Source organism: Nannobrachium achirus (assembly GCF_963921795.1).
Source record: "Nannobrachium achirus genome assembly, chromosome: 15".
Lineage (NCBI taxonomy): Eukaryota > Metazoa > Chordata > Actinopteri > Myctophiformes > Myctophidae > Nannobrachium > Nannobrachium achirus.
In genome coordinates, this window is record NC_137822.1 from 9,578,264 (window position 1) to 9,596,402 (window position 18,139).

An 18,139-nucleotide genomic window follows, 5' to 3' on the forward strand; every position below is an offset into this window, starting at 1 on the left:
TTAATTACAGTGCTCAAGTAAATATACTAGTTACCACTGCAAGTGGAACAGTGGTTGTCAAACCACTTGATACTTTACTGTAGGCTGCCTTACATTTACGTCAAATATGTAAATCTTTCCCCCTATGATACAGCATGTCACAGGGAATACAGCTTGAACATAACTTTTATACTTCATTAACCACTTAAACCCCAGCATCCCAATTCTGTGGAGAACAAAAATAACCGATCTACAAACCTCACACGCGATGTGAGCTTGTAGATCGCCTATTTTTGGTGTACTGAGAGTGGTGTACTGTTGGCTGAGAAAAGATCACACCAAGTTACAGTGCAACTCAGGTCTGTTTTACAAAGTACAAGTGGTTAAACTAAAGTGATGATTGATAAATTCCAAATATTTTCAAAGTATCCCTTTCTTGCATCACGGCACCTACTTCGAGAAACCCTTAAATAGATGTACCAAATTTGATGTCTTTACTGACAGATTCAAGTTCAAGGTTGGATAGATAACTAACTTAAGGGCTATTGTGGTAGACGACCAGCAGTCCAAGGTTCAAGGGTTCAAGTGAACCTTGACCTATAGGTTGTTCTTTATTGTTACGTCTTTTGTACAGGCACATACCGTTAAGAGTAAAACTTTTTGTTTTGTTTGCCATCCTTCAGACAATGCAGTTGTTTCCATTAGCTTGAACATAACTTTTGAACATAACTTGAACATAACTTTTATACTTCATACTGTATGCATAACCACTTACACCCCAGCATCCCAATTTTGTGGGGAACAAAATTAACCGATCTACAACCTCACACGTGATGTGAGCTTATAGATTGCCTATTATTGCTGAAGAGACTTGGTGTACAGTAGGCTGAGAAAAGATCACACCAAGTTACAGAGCAACTCAGGTCCGTTTTACAAAGGTTAAACTAAAGTGATGATTGATAAATTCCAAATATTTTCAAAGTATTCTGAGGCACCCCTACTTGCGTCACGGCACTTACTTTGAAAAACCCTTAAATATGTAGTTGATGCCTTTGCTGACAGATTCAAGGTTCAAGGTTGGATAGATAACTAACTCAAGGGCTATTGTGGTAGACGACCAGCAGTCCAAGGTTCAAGGGTTCAAGTGAACCTTGACCTAGTACTAGGTTGTTCTTTATTGTTACGTCTTTTGTACAGGCACATAAGACTAAAACCTATTTTTGTTTGCCATCCTTCAGACAATGCAGTGGTATATACTAACAGAAAACAACAAAACAAAAACATCTAAAAAGATAATAATGATAAAGATAATGACATAGAAATATTTTTGAAAAAAAGAAAGAGTGCAAAAGAGCGAAGAGAAAATAAAAGAGCATCCTCAAATGTACATGTGCATAAAGTTTGGTATATTCTATACACCAACAGCATTTCTTCCAGTAGTTGCTGCTACCGTATAACTTTTTGTAATCATCTTCACAGTATGTTCTATGTGCTACAGGTTAGTAGGTGCAATTCAGCCTCACAGTCACAGTATCTATTTATCTTATGGTTGTATAGTGTAATAGAAGAAATGATGAACACTCACTTTTACCCTCTACCAGTAGCGGTGGAATCTTGTGTGCAACCCTTGGGGGGAAAACACATCATTATGAGGACATTAACATTCAATATTAGTACATGCAATGTAATGCCCATTTGGTTATTTTAGTTTGTTTGTTATTTGCGTATTCCTAATTTCACCAAGTAATTTTTTTTGTCAGTACAGATGTGTCTTTTTTAAATCTGTGGTTAGACCATAGCCAAACTTTACTGAAGTTAAACAAAAACAATGTTGCTACTTTAAATCAATAATAATAATATAAAAGCGCATGCAATGCTAAATATTATTTAAATAATCATAACATAATTGAAATGTATTTTCCAAATCTTCGATCCAATTCCAATCTGGCCCAAACCCATATCATTATACATAAAGAATACACAATCAATCATTTCAATCTGTACAATATAACATCAATTATGCTGTCAGTGTGTCAGTATCAGTGTCAGTGTTCTTATTGGTGTGCAGATGGGTCATGTCTGTAGCTATATGTTGCATTATACGGAGGCATGTTAACAATGAAAATGTTTAATTGATTTATATGACTACATAGCTCTAAAACATGTATATGACTATGAGTATCTAACACCTCTAAAACATTTATGACTATGAATAGCTAACATCTCTAACACACTAACATGACAAAGGATGGATGAAGTCTCACTCACCACAACCGAATGGAACTCCTCTGCAATGGGTTCCGAGCCACACGCCTCCCCATGCTTTTATATTGTTTCAGTATTGCTTGCTATGCAGAAGGTTAAAGTTGGAATGGCCTTTCAAGGTCCTCTCATAGCCAAATAATGCTCATGAAACTTGATAGTGCATAAACCACATATCTTGGATATGGTTTGTGTCCAAGAGCAACTATCATGTATCATGTCCCATACCATTATGTCCATACCATAGGTATACAAATAGAATAAATGGCAGGGTGCTGGGGTATGGGCATCATCACAGCATGACTTGACAGATACAAAACAGCTAAACTAAAACTAAATATTTAATTAAAAAAATGTATATAAGTTGTCATTTTACATATATGGAAATAGTATTCACATCTTTTACTTAAGTAAAAGTATCAATACCACAATGTAGAAACACCTTTTTTACAAGTAAAATGGTTATAAAAGAAAACACGGCCTGCCTCACGTACTAGGAGGGTATTATGAGTCACCAGAAAAGGATGGGTGTTTTTGATGAATCTATCATGGTTAAATTGGAGTTTGAAGTTACAATGGGTGTGTATGGGGCCCTCCTCCTTGAGAGGAGGACTGATAACATTTACATAAAATATCTAAATATTGAATCAAACAAATTAAAAACTGTTTGGGTGTTCATAAAAGCCTGATTAGATGATAAAATGACCAAATTTTTTTTTTAAGTGAAATATCCCTTTAAAAACTACTCATTATTATGTTGCATTTCACAAGTTTCCAAATGTTAAGAAATCATTTGAAAATAGCAGATCTGCAAGCTCACATCGGCAGCCGATCAATACACACACACACACACACGCGCGCACGCACGCACGCACGCACGCACGCACGCACGCACGCACGCACGCACGCACGCACACACACACACACACACACACACACACACACACACACACACACACACACACACACACACACACACACACACACACACAGGCCTGGAATGTTGTCATTTTAGGGTCAAGGCCACTTGGCCTTTAGTGTTGAGGGCACAAAGCCAAGGCCAAGTGCCAGGGCAGGAAGGCAATCTAAACAATGATTTTAAGTCCACGCCACAGTCATAATTAATTTTGCTTAAACGTTAAGGAAGAATAATAAATATAATACCTTTCAATGAATTAAATATCAAGCTGTTTATTTCTGTTTTTGCCATGTGCAGTGGTGTAAAGTAACTACGTGAATTGACTTTACTTTACTTGAGTATTTCCTATTTCCAATACTTTTACTTCTACTCCACTACATCTCGGATCCAAATATTGTACTTTTACTCCACTACAATTATTTGAAACCTTTAGTTACCTGTTAGTTTTCTTGCAGATATAAATTATAATATTATATAGCATACATGAACCACTTTAGCCCTATTTTATACCTAGCAGATCTACAAGCTCAAAATGTGACACATAGCGACGTGTTGTGAGCTTGTAGAACTGCTATTTTCAAACGTTTTGTACTTTTGCTTTTGATACTTTAAGTACATTTTGATACCAATACTTTTGTACTTTTACTCAAGTACATTTTGAATTTTAGAGGTCTTTATCTTGCAATGGGAGTATTTCTACATTACAGTATTGATACTTTTACTTAAGTAAAACATTTGATTCTCCCCGTGTCTCCTTGGGCATAGGCCCTCACACAAAAACATGCAGTAGTCCTGGTTTCTATACCTCCCCCTAGCCAGCCGGGTGCTCCCCAATGTCCCCTGGCGCGGCAGGGGGAGAGCGGAAACGAGGACTACAGGTTAGGTAGTCACCGGGTGAGAAAAATGGGTTACAAAAACCGTGGGATAAAAAATATTTAAAAAAGAAAAGTAAAACTTTTGACTACTTTTTCCACCACTGGCCATGTGCACACGCACATGAGCTCCGAACCTCCCGTTCGTGGAGTGATCCTTTCTTAACTTCGAATACTTGGAATAATGAACTTTCTGACAGCTCAGCCTCTTGGGGAAAGGATATAGCTTTTGGTTCACTTGGCGTTGCATTTGGTTGTTGCCCTCAGCTGAGCTCACCTCGTCCACTGTGGCCATATGTCAGCATGCTACTCTGACATCATACTCTGACATCATAGTACTGACATTACAGACTGGCCTGGACACAGAACACCATGCATGGGCAAAGATCTGCCCAACGGGCACTGCAACATGGAACACCATATATGGGCATAAAGATCTGCCCAACAGGCACTCCAAAATTACTTCTGACAACTCTGACTTCAGAAGGTTGACATTTCTCTATTATAAATCCTTGTTTTGAGTGGTCTCGTGTAATCTATCGAACTATTAATTTACAAATGTCTGTCTGTCCGCCGTCTGTCTACATCAGGAAGGCAGTGCAAAGAGGCCAGAACTGGAGTAATGTGACACCTTCTGCTTGACCTAGTTAACAGTCTTGCAGCAGTATTTTTGAAAGAATTGGAGGCGGTATTGGACATTTTATTGAGGCAGGTGAGAACCGAATTGCAGTAGTCAAGGCGAGAGGAAATGAAGGAATGAATAATAATTTCTTGGTCAGAATGTGACACAATCAACTTAAGCTTTGCGATATTCCTGAGGTGGAAAAAAAACAGCTGCGAGTCACCGACTTGATGCGTGTGTCGAGGTGAGCGGCCTTGACCCCAAGGTTCCTGAGGTTGGGAACTTTGGGGTCAAGGCCGTGCACCTCGACACATGCTCACATTGTTTTTTGAGGGACCCAAAGCAACCAGCCACCCTGGACACAATGCCTTCAGAGGTCACAGTGAGCACCTCGGTTTTACGATACGATACGATACGATACGATAGACTTTATTGATCCCACATGGGGAAATTCATAGTTCTCACAGGAGCTCAACAAGTAAGGGAAACACGATACACATACATACACAAGAACAGTATCCACCCCAACACACGCTAAGCACATCACTAAAACGGCTAAAAAGCACTTCCCTAGATAAAACACTTAAAATGCTACCAATAAAATCCTTGCCTGCTAATACTTCATGCGGGTACTACGTAAGTGCACAGCAGAGATAAAGTGCACAGCAGAGATAAAAGTGCACGGCAGAATAAAGTGCAAAGCAAATAAAGTGCCCAGCAAAATAAAGTGCACCGCAAATAAAGTGCACAGAAAAAAGACCTAGCAGTTACTCTATGCCAGATGTAATTTCAAAGTTAACAGTGTAGCTTCATGAGTCCTAGATCACAAGCTTCATAAGTTCCTATTATACACCTTAATGGCAGCCGGCACAAAGGAGCCACCAAACCTATCAGTCCTAATTAGAGGGAGTGTGGGCTCATTCAATTGGAGGAGGTTGCTTGTCAACCAGGCCTTAATGGCAGTACAATATTACTGAGATTCAGTTCAGTTCAGTTCATTTTATTTTTCAGCACTTTCGGACAAATACAAATACAGGTGTGATATCTAATGCATTCTGAACATAGCAGTCTCAAGAGATAATGAATAAATATAGACAGAGTTCAAGTTTAAGAGTTCGTTTGACATGATGATAAGTGTCCAAGGTGCCAAAAAAAGGAGTAGGGAGAAGCATACTGCTTAACGAGCCCTACCCCTGGCTCATTCTCAGAGATTAAGACAGTACACCTTGTCAACCAGTAAGTGTCCTACCACCAGTAAGACTCCCTAATCGGGAGATAAGCGACCGTAGGTCACATGTATACACATCCATGTTGATGACATGAGTGTAGACATACTGTGTACCGATTTGAGTGATTTTAGGGGCAAAATTGTAGGAGCAGTGTCCAAAAATGTGTTTTGCAAGAATCGGCCTCATGGTGGCGCTAGAGGGCCATGTGAGAAATGAGGGGTGGGGTCTCCGCGCCGCCGAGGCGGGCGAATAGGTACCGGCCCCGGCTCTCCCGGTCGCTCCTAGCCCAAGTTACGGCATTTTATGTGCGCTGCAGTGGCAGGGGGTCCTCCACTGGGGGCGCGACCACTTTTGCATCCGTTCTGGAGCACCAGGAGTCGGTGGTCCCCGGGAATTCCCCGTGAGCAGCCCCGTTGGAGTGGTCATTTGGTAATTTTTGCACAAGTGCTAATTTTTTACACTTGGGGGTCCCCCAGGGACCTGGGGGTCCCTGGAGCTCCGGGGGTCCTTGGAGGTTGTAGTTTGCCAGGCAAGGAGTTTGTGTGGAAATTTTTGCATGGATCGGGCCAACGGTGGCCGAGATATGAGTAGGGGGAAAGTGTGACGTGTATGTGGTTATTTTTTTACACCTGGTTTTTACACCTGGGGGTCCCCCAGGGTCCTGGAACTCCGGGGGTCCTTGGAGGTTGTAGTTTGGCAGGCAAGGAGTTTGTGTGGAAATTTTGGCATGGATCGGGGCAACGGTTGCGGAGATATGAGCAGGGCAAAAGTGTGACGGAGTGACTGACGGACGCACGGACACCTGGTGGAGCTAGCTATAGTAAATGCGACTTACGGTCGCAATAACACCTACAAGTCCCAAACACTGCAGCTGTAGCGATACTCCACATGTCCACATGTTTTTAGGCCATATCCAATTTTGGGTTGGCTCGTAGTAGCTGACAGATAGGTACAGCATCTTGCAACTGGCCTGGTGTGCAAGATACACTACACCACTAAGATACCCATGTAGTCCATCTGACAAAATACTTCCAAAAGGTTTGGCTCAAACAAAAGGTTAAATTTGTTCTCCTGCTATGCTCTATATGCCGAAATAATTAAATGCAAAACAAGCCTGTCTTGTGGTCTTTATCCTTTTAGTTGACCTTATATCAGTAACTATAATATCCGGTACATTTTCCTGTGCTAACTTAAAAAATAAAAGCATTCAATCAATCAATCAAAAATAATAGGGACAACATGGGTGTGTGTTAAAATAACGTTAAAATAATGTTACTATTTAGTAGCCTATGTCTTTATACTGTTTTATACACTGTTGACTGTTGGGATGGTCCTTTTTGTTGAGATGCAATATGTGTGGTTTCATTTCATTTTTTATATACAGTAGGCCTCTGTATACAGTATATGTATGTATGTATGTATGTATGTATGTATGTATGTATGTATGTATGTATGTATGTATGTATGTATGTATGTATGTATGTATGTGTGTGCATGTGTACAGTATGTATGAATTTATCTATTACACTTTTTTTTGCCTAATGACATGCTCAAAATCTGGCCACCAGATTGAACGCGAGTACAGTGTATCCACATCCAGCTGTTAAATGTCATGTACAGACATATTAATTTACTTACAGGAGAGCTCTGTTGTGATGGTGATAAAGCCTTGATACTGTAACTCAATAAGTGTGGAGGATGACACAATAAGCAATCACTGAGCATGAAGGATTAGTGATTTCCAACTGTCATCTATGATATTCATATTTTGTCTACGGTAGGCTACTATTATACATTATTTAAACACTAATTATTAAGTCCCATTTTATACTTTGTCATCGTACAACAGAGTTGAATGATAAATAACCAAGCATATACGCATGATTTCTGAAGCATAATGAAATGCTCAAAAGACATTTGTAACTTTTTACCTACAATGCACAACATATCTTGTTACCTAATTGAAGCCTGTACCGCACACGTGCACGACTCGCACAGCACACACACAGGACAACACATGCACACAGAGCAACCAAAGACATGGTCAATTAAAGGGGTCATGACATCAAAAAACTAAAAAAGAGTGTTTTTTTTTTTATGTTTACTGACCTCTATTATTGTGTTAATTTGCCTCTGGACGTACGCATCATCATCAAGGGGAGGATGTGGTTGTAGGTGAGGGTGAACGCAGCAACTGAACTGGTAAATGGTGCATTGGAACGATACAAACACAGTGGAAAGTAACATCAAATGTGATACTCGATTACACCCTTCCCTACAACCGGGGGGTGTAATCTAATCGAGGTCAGGAAACATGAAAAAGGCCACAAAAAATATATATATATTTATTTTATGTCATGACCCTGAATGTTAAGCCATAGTGTGGCAGTGAATTAGCTCAAATAACCAATCTGCAGATCTGCAATTATGACCATATTTGAAAATGTGTATTGAAGTATTGAACTTCAATTTTAAATGTTTTCAAAGATGTGAACATGTTCATCATCTATAATGACTTGCACAAAACATGGATGCCAGGTTGAACGTGGTTATAGTACAATATAAAGTATAGTAAGCTATGTACGTAAAGTATGCCAAAATTTTAAAAGACAAGAAAATCATGATGTGATAGCCTTTCCATGACATGAAAGATAACAGTGTAACTCCCCACTGTTCCATAGCAACAGCGACCCAGAGGGCTTAGAGTTAGACGCAGCATTTATAACCACCATGGAAGCATCATGGGGGCGTGTTTTGACTATCCAACGTGTCTCCCGGCCTGTCTCTATTTTCTGTTTTCAATCAAGGAGGGTAATGATGAGTCAACAAGATCACTGATAAGTATTTCAGGCAGTATATAGCCTGAAAGACAATTATACTGCTGGTATAAACCTTCACCCGTCGAGGCAGAACGGTCTTCACCGAAAGGCTTTCAGCACAGCACAGGAGCACAAGAAAAAGAGGTAACTTTCTAATATGGTATTTTCTTCATCAAATGTACTTTGTTGGTTTATTATAAATGCTGCATTTATATATAGTGCTGGCCCCTTTTCCAAGGCACTTTACAATGATTGTGCGTAACATTCACACACACACACACACACACACACACACACACACACACACACACACACACACACACACACACACACACACACACACACACACACACACACACACACACACACACACACACATTCATACACTGATGCTGGAGGAAACCATGCAAGGCACCAAACCTGCTCATCGGGAGCAATTAGTGGTTCAGCGTCTTGCTCAAGTTGCTCAAGGACACATTGACACCAACTCTGGGGAGCCCAGGATCGAACTGGGAACCTAACGTTTCCAAGCTGCCGTTCTACATCCTGAGCCCCTGCCACACCTTGTTGTGTATGTTCTCAGACATTGGCCATATTTGAAGTGGGTGTTACTGATATATTTTTGTTAAAACAAGTTTGAAATAGCTCTATATTCCAATTATTGCTGTGAAGTGCCAGGATACCAATTTTGTCCAGTCAGGAGTGAGAAACCTTAACATATTTCCTCTCTCTCTCTCTCTCTTGGTGGTAAGGTAATACGGTCATTGCAGTGATGCTGAGCTCAGTGAAATCAACTGGACTGCATCTCCTCGTCCTCTCGTACCTTCTATACTTAGCGGACTCCCAACCGAACAGCGATCCGCCATACAGTAAGATTACATGATAGTCAATATTTGATGGTTTACCAATTCCTGATAGTCGATGTTTTATAGTTTACCAATTACTCTGAAGCCAAGCTATCGCGTGTTGCCGTCATACGCAATGAGATTGTTCAGGAATCGAAAAACGTTAATTGGATTAATGTTCTATGGATTCTATGGGATGTAATATGTCAGTAGACTGTGTGTGGACTATAGGGCATTCACCTAATATTCGATCGAATATCAAAGCCACTGTTCGACGTTGTTCACCAAAGTCGAATATTCGCTTATTACTTGCGCCCATCAGAAAAGCGAGGCGCAAGTACTGCGTTCAGTTGAAGTTTTGTCTGTGGAACACATACTGTGACCCCCAAAATAAACATTTGAACTGGGGACCCCCACCCTGACAAGCACTTAGAATTATTACATTTAATGTGACTCGGTTCCGCAGATTGTGAAAATAACAGATCTACATCTACAAGCATGTAGATCGGCTATTTTCACAACGTTCACCTCTTGCTTACTTAATATTTGACAGTTTGGCCAGTCCTGCCAAATATTCGACTATTCGAATACTTTGAGGTCGAATAATTAGAATACTAAAAATCACTATTTGTGAATTTACAGTAGGCTATAATCAAACGTATTCACGTACTTACTTTATTTTCAATCTCATTTCCTGTAAATTGAAGTTGACCATAATGTCACAGACCTCCTATACGACACTGTGGTTGTTCATGAACATTCTTTTCATGGCTTCCCCCTATAGTGGGATGCGGGGACTGTAGACCGAAAAGGAGTGAGCATTTTCCAATTCCAGTTTACCAGTGTCACGGCTGCTGCTTCTCCAGAGCGTACCCTACGTCCCCGGAAACTAAGCAGAGCATGGCCAAACCAAAGAACATCACATCAGAGGCAGCATGCTGCGTGGCACGAGATCAGGTAGTCAAACACCAATTTTACACCAACTACTTTACACAGAATTATGTGACTCGGGTGACTCGGGCAGTGTTGTTTTTGACAGCAAATTTTGATTTAGTTTTAGTCATAGTCTTTTGAATAAAATGTCATTTAGTTTTAGTCATAATTTTACTCACCTGAAAAGTTTTAGTTTTAGTCTAATTTTAGTCAACTAAATATCATAAGGTTTTAGTCGACGAAATCTTCAGTTGATTTAGTCAACTCAAATATTTTGGCAGGCCTTGATGGCATCGTAATGACTGATTTTACACTTGGTTACTCTGCGACGAGTTGTGAGCTTGTAGATCGGCTATTTTCAGCATGCAAAACCTGAGAGCAACCAAACATAAAATGCCTCTCTTCTCCACCAGTCCCTCCCTGATGTTTTAGTCTAGTTTTTATTTTGTTGACGAAATTGTCAATATATTTAGTCTTAGTTTTAGTCATCACAGCTTAGTTTTTATTTAGTTTTTGTCAGTAAAAAAAAAACACAGTCGACAAACATTTTTAATTGGGTTTTAGTCGACGAAATCAACACTGGATTCGGGTGGGGCAGGGCTAAAGTTCCTGCCCACTATACCATATCGACGACGGTTTGAAACCATGTAGCAGAGGTTCATCATCACTGCATCAATTCATTGAAAACAGCAACACGAAGCGGTGTGAGCTTGTAGATCAGCTATTTTCCCAATATTTATCTGTGGAACCCAGCTAACCCTAACCCTACGCAGGCACTTAAATCTTGTGTGGGCACCTCAACCTTAAGTTTGCAGTTTTTTCCTACAAGAATAAAGGTATGCTAATACAAACAGAAAATAAATAAGTACGGAACTCCTCTCTGTCAGGTGATCACCTGATATAGCTTGGAATGATGACATGAAAACATTCATTGGTCCATAACTGAATACCCGAGGTCTATGTGTGGTGTAATTGGATCATTTGATGAACCATCCTTTAACGCATAATATTTTACACAGCCTTTAAAAAAGAAATACTGCACATGTTCTAAACTAAAGGATTGTTTATCTGTTTTTCTTCCAGGTTGAAATTCAGGGTGCAGGTTTGCGAGACGGCGAAAGACTGATGAACCACACAAGTTGTCACTGCAGCGACTGCCGCTATCACAAAGCTTCGCGTTGACTTAATTGTGAGCTACTGAGCTTGTAGATTGGCTACTGAGCTTGTAGATTGGCTACTGAGCTTGTAGATTGGCTACTGAGCTTGTAGAAAGGCTACTGAGCTTGTAGATTGGCTACTTCCGGCACACAACACTGCATAAGGCTAGGCCAGTGGTTCCCAAACAGTGGGTCGGGACACCATTTTGGGGTGGCAAATGTAATCCTTTTGTATTATTTAAACGATTTTCAAAAAGAAAAAGTGTTTTAATTATTTCAGAAAAACATACAAAATAAAATAAAGTTCCATTAATCTTCACAACGTGAAAATAGGCAGCTCTACATGTGCACAATCCGTTGCATAATGAACTTGAAGATTGGCTTTTTTCACTATTATAATAACATATTTTTGGGGCGCAAGGAGAAACCAAATGTGTCTTTTGGTAGTTGAAAGGAAGCATTATTTGGGAACCACTGGGTTATAAGCAATTAAAGTCGGGGACCGACTGGGGAAACATATTCTGTGTAATGAAGCTTGAGAACCAATTGATTGCAAATTATGCACAAGCTCTGGCTGTTTTACCACCACATCAATCTTCTTCGGGGACAGATTAATGCCTTGTTATATTCAAAGATTTGCACAAATCTACACAATTTTCAAAAATAACAGATCCACAAGCTCAGTGCATTTGTGTCGCACTAAATGAGCTTGTAGATCTGCTATTTTTGAATAGCCAAAATATAAAATAATGGAGAGAGCACCTCTCAAGAGAGCACCTGCAGACATTTTAGCTGACATGATTTACAGTCTGTAACCTATTTATTTGATTGACGAATGACAATATATATTATTTTTGTTGTGTGATCTTATGTCTGGATGTATAAGTAGAAAGAAGCTGCATTGTAGATTTAAAATACATTAAAATGATATGCAAAAAGTTTTCATTTTCAAGGGGCCTTATGTGGACCACAATCGGACTTTGTGTTATCCTCAATGATTTTCATGTTTATAATATATATATTTTGGATAGTGTATTTTTGCCACTAAAATGTATCGACTCCCATTCAGGAAACATTAAATATATATTCTGAAGCCTACAGTTTGGACAATTATTCAAATAAAAAGGTAAATGTATATGATATGATATGATATAGTACTTTATTGTCAGTTCACACTGAAATGTGTCTTGCGACACAGCAGCCATGTATGCGAAACATAATACAAACATTTGACACAAGGGAACAAAAACAAGACAGGTTTACATACATAAGGATAATACAGACAAGAGCAATGTCCACCGCTAAGCCTACCTATGGCCAAATTCCTGATTAAGCCTTAAAGTCGACTGATGGACAAAGGACCTTTTTAGTCTGACCTTATTGTATTCTGGAACACTGTATCTCCTTCTTGAAGGCAGCAGCCAAATTCTCTATGAAACACATGGCTACTATTAGGTAATATTTCTTGCCAACCTTGTTGCTGTTATCATACGTAGTCGTATAGCCTCTGAAGTGGTTGTCCATAATGTTCAACTATCTTTGAACAAATGTTCAGTTGTTGCAGCAGTTGTGACTTGAGGGGTGCAGACAGGCATCCATACCAGGTGGTGCTACAGTACTGAATAACTCATAATGACAGAAGTGAAAAACATAGAAGAATCTGTCTACTAGCACCAAATGATCTTAAATGTCGAAGGAAGTAGATTCTTTGCTTTGTTTTCTTACACACAGATTCAATCTGATCTTTCCATGACAAACGATGGTCTATTACTACTCCGAGGTATGTATACGATTACGAAAATACCTGGTTGATATGTTCACCATGAATAGTAATGGGAGATCTGTGTGTATCTTGTGGTGCACCAAAAACAATCTCTTCTGTCTTTTTAGTGTTAATGATGAGAGCGTTGCTATCTAAGAGTGAAATTAAAACTGTATCATCCGAGAACTTTAGAATGTGTTGGTCTGGTTCGTCAGTACGACATTCAGACAGACATTCCTCAGTACGACAGCTGTCAGTATAAAGGGTGAAAAGTATAGCTGATGAGCTTACACAACCTTGGCCCCAACATTAGTAGTTACTGCTGAGGAGAGGGTTCCGTTCACTTTCACCCTCTGTACCCGGTTGGTGAGAAAGGCAGCATAATGGGTCTATAATCCTTATGTTCTTTTGGACATTGGATTTTGGGCAGTGGTTTTATGTATGAGGTTCTAAGACAGAGGAATTGTGTGTGTGTGTCTACAGAAGTTTGATATATAGGTTGCCACACTGGAGCCAACTCGGATGCAAGATTTTTGAGGAGAAAAGAATCCGGCCCATTAGCTTTCCTCGTGTTGGTACACTGAAACACTTTCCTTACATCCTCTTCCGTGATGGTTATTCGGTCTGAGGGGGCAGGTGTTCAGTATATGCAGTTCACTTAGAGGAATTGTCCAATGATTCAAATCTGGCAAAGAATGTTTTTAGGTCATTGGCAAAGCCAAGTTCATTATATAATAGGTTTTGTGGGGGATGACATCCCTGTCATGGATTTCATAGTGTCCCACTTTGTGATTATTGGCATTAAATGCGTCCTCCAAACGCTGTCTATGTGCCAATTTTTTATTTTATTTATTTATTATTTTTTTTATCCCACGTTTTTTGCAACCCATTTTTCTCACCCGGTGACTACCTAACCTGTCGTCCTGGTTTCCGCTCTCCCCCTGCCGCACCAGGGGAGCACCTGGCTGGCTAGGGGGAGGTAGTATAGAAACCAGGACTACTGCATATTTTTGTGTGAGGGCCTATGCCCAAGGAGACACGGAGAGAACATGCAAACTCACCACAGAAAGGCCCTATCGCCAACCCCACCTAGGTTGTGGGTACTGATGACGCGGGTGGAGGAACACGCCCCCAGCGCCCACAGCTTCCCCCGGCGGGAATCGAACCCAGGACCTTCTAGCTGTGAGGCGAAGTGCTAACCACTGCACCACCGTGCCCCTGCTATTTGCTATTTGTATAATACAGGGGAGCGACCAGGAAATCGGTCTATAGTTCACTTGGACCGCCTGATTCTATACGACAGTCTGCTTAAACCCAACCCTTTATTCTTAGGTGAGGTGCAACTGTTTGATACCTTGTTTTTTTTCACCCTAAACCAAATCTATACACCTCTACAAGTGGACCCTTTACGGGTCCATTTGGTTCCATCGGTGTGCTCTCAGCGTTATGGTGGTCTGTGGACTAATGCATACCAAACTGGGCGTCCTTTAATTACATTTAAAAATAAATAAATAAATCACACCTAGTGTGAAGTGAGCGGTGCTATTTATGAGTTCATTTCATTAAGCGCCCAGCAAAGCTTGGCCAGTGTGACCCTGGGCATACAACAAACTTTGGGCACTTTTGCAAAGGTGCATGCCAGATGTAGGGCAAGCTTCACGTCCCAAACAAAGCCAGATGTTGGAGCTTAGCTCCTTCCAGAAGCACCACTCAAAAGGTTTGAAAAGCCCTGGCCTGATCTACATAATGACGTCATCATCACTCAATGTCATCATCATGTCGTCATCTTAACCATTTAATAGTCCTTTAAAAACACCATTTCACCACTTCAACAGCAAATGGAATTATGTCTTGCACCAGTGGTGGACAAGTAGTCATCGTCCAAGATGGGTTTGGAGTCTTTCGTAAGTGGTGTCGCGGCAGCGACAGCAGCATGTGTGGCCGGTTACGTTTACAGGAAGGAGGCGGTGACACGAGAAGAGAACAGACTCCTGGAGGCTCTGGTGGAGATGAACAAGGTCTTCAACAAGGAGAAGGAATTGTGGGAGGATGAGAGACTGCAGCTAATCGAACAAAAAGAGGCTCTGTGCAAGAAGTTGGCCTCTGTGGAGAAGCAAAACAAAGAGCTGAAGAGCAAGCTGCTGAAGATCGAACTGAGGATTAGGGAGATAGAGGAGCAGAGGACGAAGGAGACACACTCATGGGAGCATGAGGGAATGCAACCGATTCGAGAAAAGGAGACTCCGTCACGTACGTCTCCCTATGCGGAGGTGACGAGTGAAGACGGAGAATCACTGTCCGTGACGACGGAAGACATAGCGGACAGGATCAAGACGGCTGAGGACACGGTCCTGAGAATGGCAGAGCAGATGGAGGAACTGCAAGAACAGAACATACTGACGAGTCAGTTCTTATCGGATGTGTGCGAACTCGCGCTGGACCCGGACACGGTAAGCAGCGGTGCAGAAGACGTGCTCAAGCTCGTTGTGGCAAACGAGGCCTCCTCCATCACCACTATGAAGAAAGGCAGGACGGCCCTTTTCATCAGGGGGTTGATGAGGCGTTTCCTTGAGAAATCAAAGAGTAAATCTCGAGCCGAGGCTGAGCCGCCAGCTGAAGAAGCACGTACCAGCACCAAAGAGCTCATCTTTGGTGCGGCAGGACGACAACGTCGTAGGAAGCTGAAGAAGCGCGTAGCTGAAGCACGTACCAGCCCCAAAGAGGAGGCAGTCCCCAAGTTCAAAAGGTGGGGGTGGCAGAAGAAAAGATGGTAGTCATCTGTAGTCATGGAGCAGTCCTTAAAATTAAAAAGAAGAAAACATATACATTGTATTTTTTTGGTTTTTTGTAATCGGGTCTTTCGGCTAATTTCTTTCAGGGGTCACCACAGCGAATCATCTGTTTTTTTACTTTTTACATCCGTTTCTGTTCTAAGACACTCCGGCCCTCTCCAGACCATGAATGCAGTTTTTACTATGGTGAAAGAAATGCAAATGCCATCCCATGCCATAGCTGATGGCGGCATTCAAGAGAATTGCCTTGTCCAAAATCTCCTTAACTTGAATGCATGTTGAAAGAATTGTCCTCTCTGCGTAGAAACCAAGCATCGAAGATAGCCGACCTCCAAGCTCACAACGCTATTTCCGATATTTTCACCAATGGGGCCCTTTTAGAAATGTAAGCCCCTGTCTCTCTAACATTCTCTGCACGTCCCTACTCCGGCCACCTGCATCACCACATCCACAGACCTCCTCCATCCTCAGCATGCTTCTCCCACTGTACCTCTCATCCATCCTCCGCACACGTCCAAACCTTGCCTCTCTTGCTTTATTGCTTATCCTCCCAACTTGAGGACGAGATCAGGAATGTCTTCATTAAAGGGACAGCCCGTCCTAATGAGAATCATTACATCCTCAATTCTGCCACATCCATCTCTGCCTCCTGTCTTTTTCATCAGTGTCACCAAGCGTTTCCAAGCCGTACAGCATAGCTTGTTTCACTGCACCTCTCTCACACTTGCTGGTATTCCTCTGCAGGGGTGAGAGGGAAGGTGTTTAAATGAGACGAGGTACATAATCGGTTATGACTGATTCATCCTTAGTTGCACACCAATGTTACACACAGATAGCTAACTTACAAGCTCACAATGCATCGCGATGCAACACATTGTGAGCTTATAGATCCACTATTTTCGGTGTGCGTTCAAATCATGTCATGCATTGCACCTATCAGAACAATAGTCACAGAGGTATGGCCATTTGAAGTGTTAAACACTTCTGCTTGTAGTGCTCCGTGTGCAATTCTTATAGTGGATAATTTCATGCCAGTCCCTTGAACAGTGTTTGTGCGGATTGGATCCGGTGTTACATTTGTCATGACAAACCCCTGAGCCACATTTGGTGGCTGTAGAAGGATGGAATGGAGGTGATGTTCCAGATACTACTGGTTATGTTGTGGTAAAGTTGTGATATGTGTCCAATGGTGATGTCACATCTTAAGTGTCATCTATTAGAAGGGACTCTCAGACAGACTCATGTGGCCCTTGAAACTGCACCGTTCACATTAAGGCTTCATTTATACTAGGTTGCACAACCCTTTAGTGCACATTTTACATTATTTTCAACTGAAAACATTGTTGTCAACACGGTTTACTTGTCAGCCTCAATATACAGGCTACACACAAACTTGTGGTTGTGACAGCACTGTCCCATCCTTGGTATCTTTAGGTCATTGGTTCCCAAACTGGGGTTCGGGACCCCAGATGCTTAGCTTAATGTGCAACATTGTTTTCTCACTCAACAGTAAAGAAGCCAACATAGGCTGCAGTTGCATTTTTGGGTAGAAATTGCATATACTTCTAAAGTTTACTTTACTTTTAATACCTATTTGACACCAAATTGTTAAATATTATGTAAGAAAGAGACAAACATTGTGAAATTCCCGTTCAAATATGATCATTTTGGGGGGTCTCTGGTTCAAATATGATCATTTTGGGGGGTCCCCAGTTCAAATATATATGGTATTTTGAGAGACCTCGGTTCAAATATGATTATGTTGTGGGGGGGTGCCCTAGGCTAGGGGTCCCCAGTTTGAGAACCACTGCTCAAATGATGACTAAATTGAGGTCCTTGACATTTTGAGTCCACTAGATGGCAGTAAAGCAACATCAAGGATGCAAACACAACAAGCAGCTCAACCACATGACAACAAAACCACCACCAGCCAGCCCACTGAGTCAAC

General features: G+C 41.2%; 1 protein-coding gene across 1 annotated transcript; it reads left to right on the plus strand.

Moving 5' to 3' along the window:
• Positions 1–9,474: 9,474 nt before the first annotated feature.
• Positions 9,475–11,662, plus strand: LOC308299572 (glycoprotein hormones alpha chain-like; the record flags this gene model as incomplete). The annotated part of the gene is made up of 3 exons (XM_080743367.1): positions 9,475–9,571; positions 10,383–10,504; positions 11,564–11,662. The coding sequence occupies 3 exons, from the start codon at positions 9,475–9,477 to the stop codon at positions 11,660–11,662; spliced, it is 318 nt and encodes a 105-aa protein (XP_080599493.1).
• Positions 11,663–18,139: the final 6,477 nt, after the last annotated feature.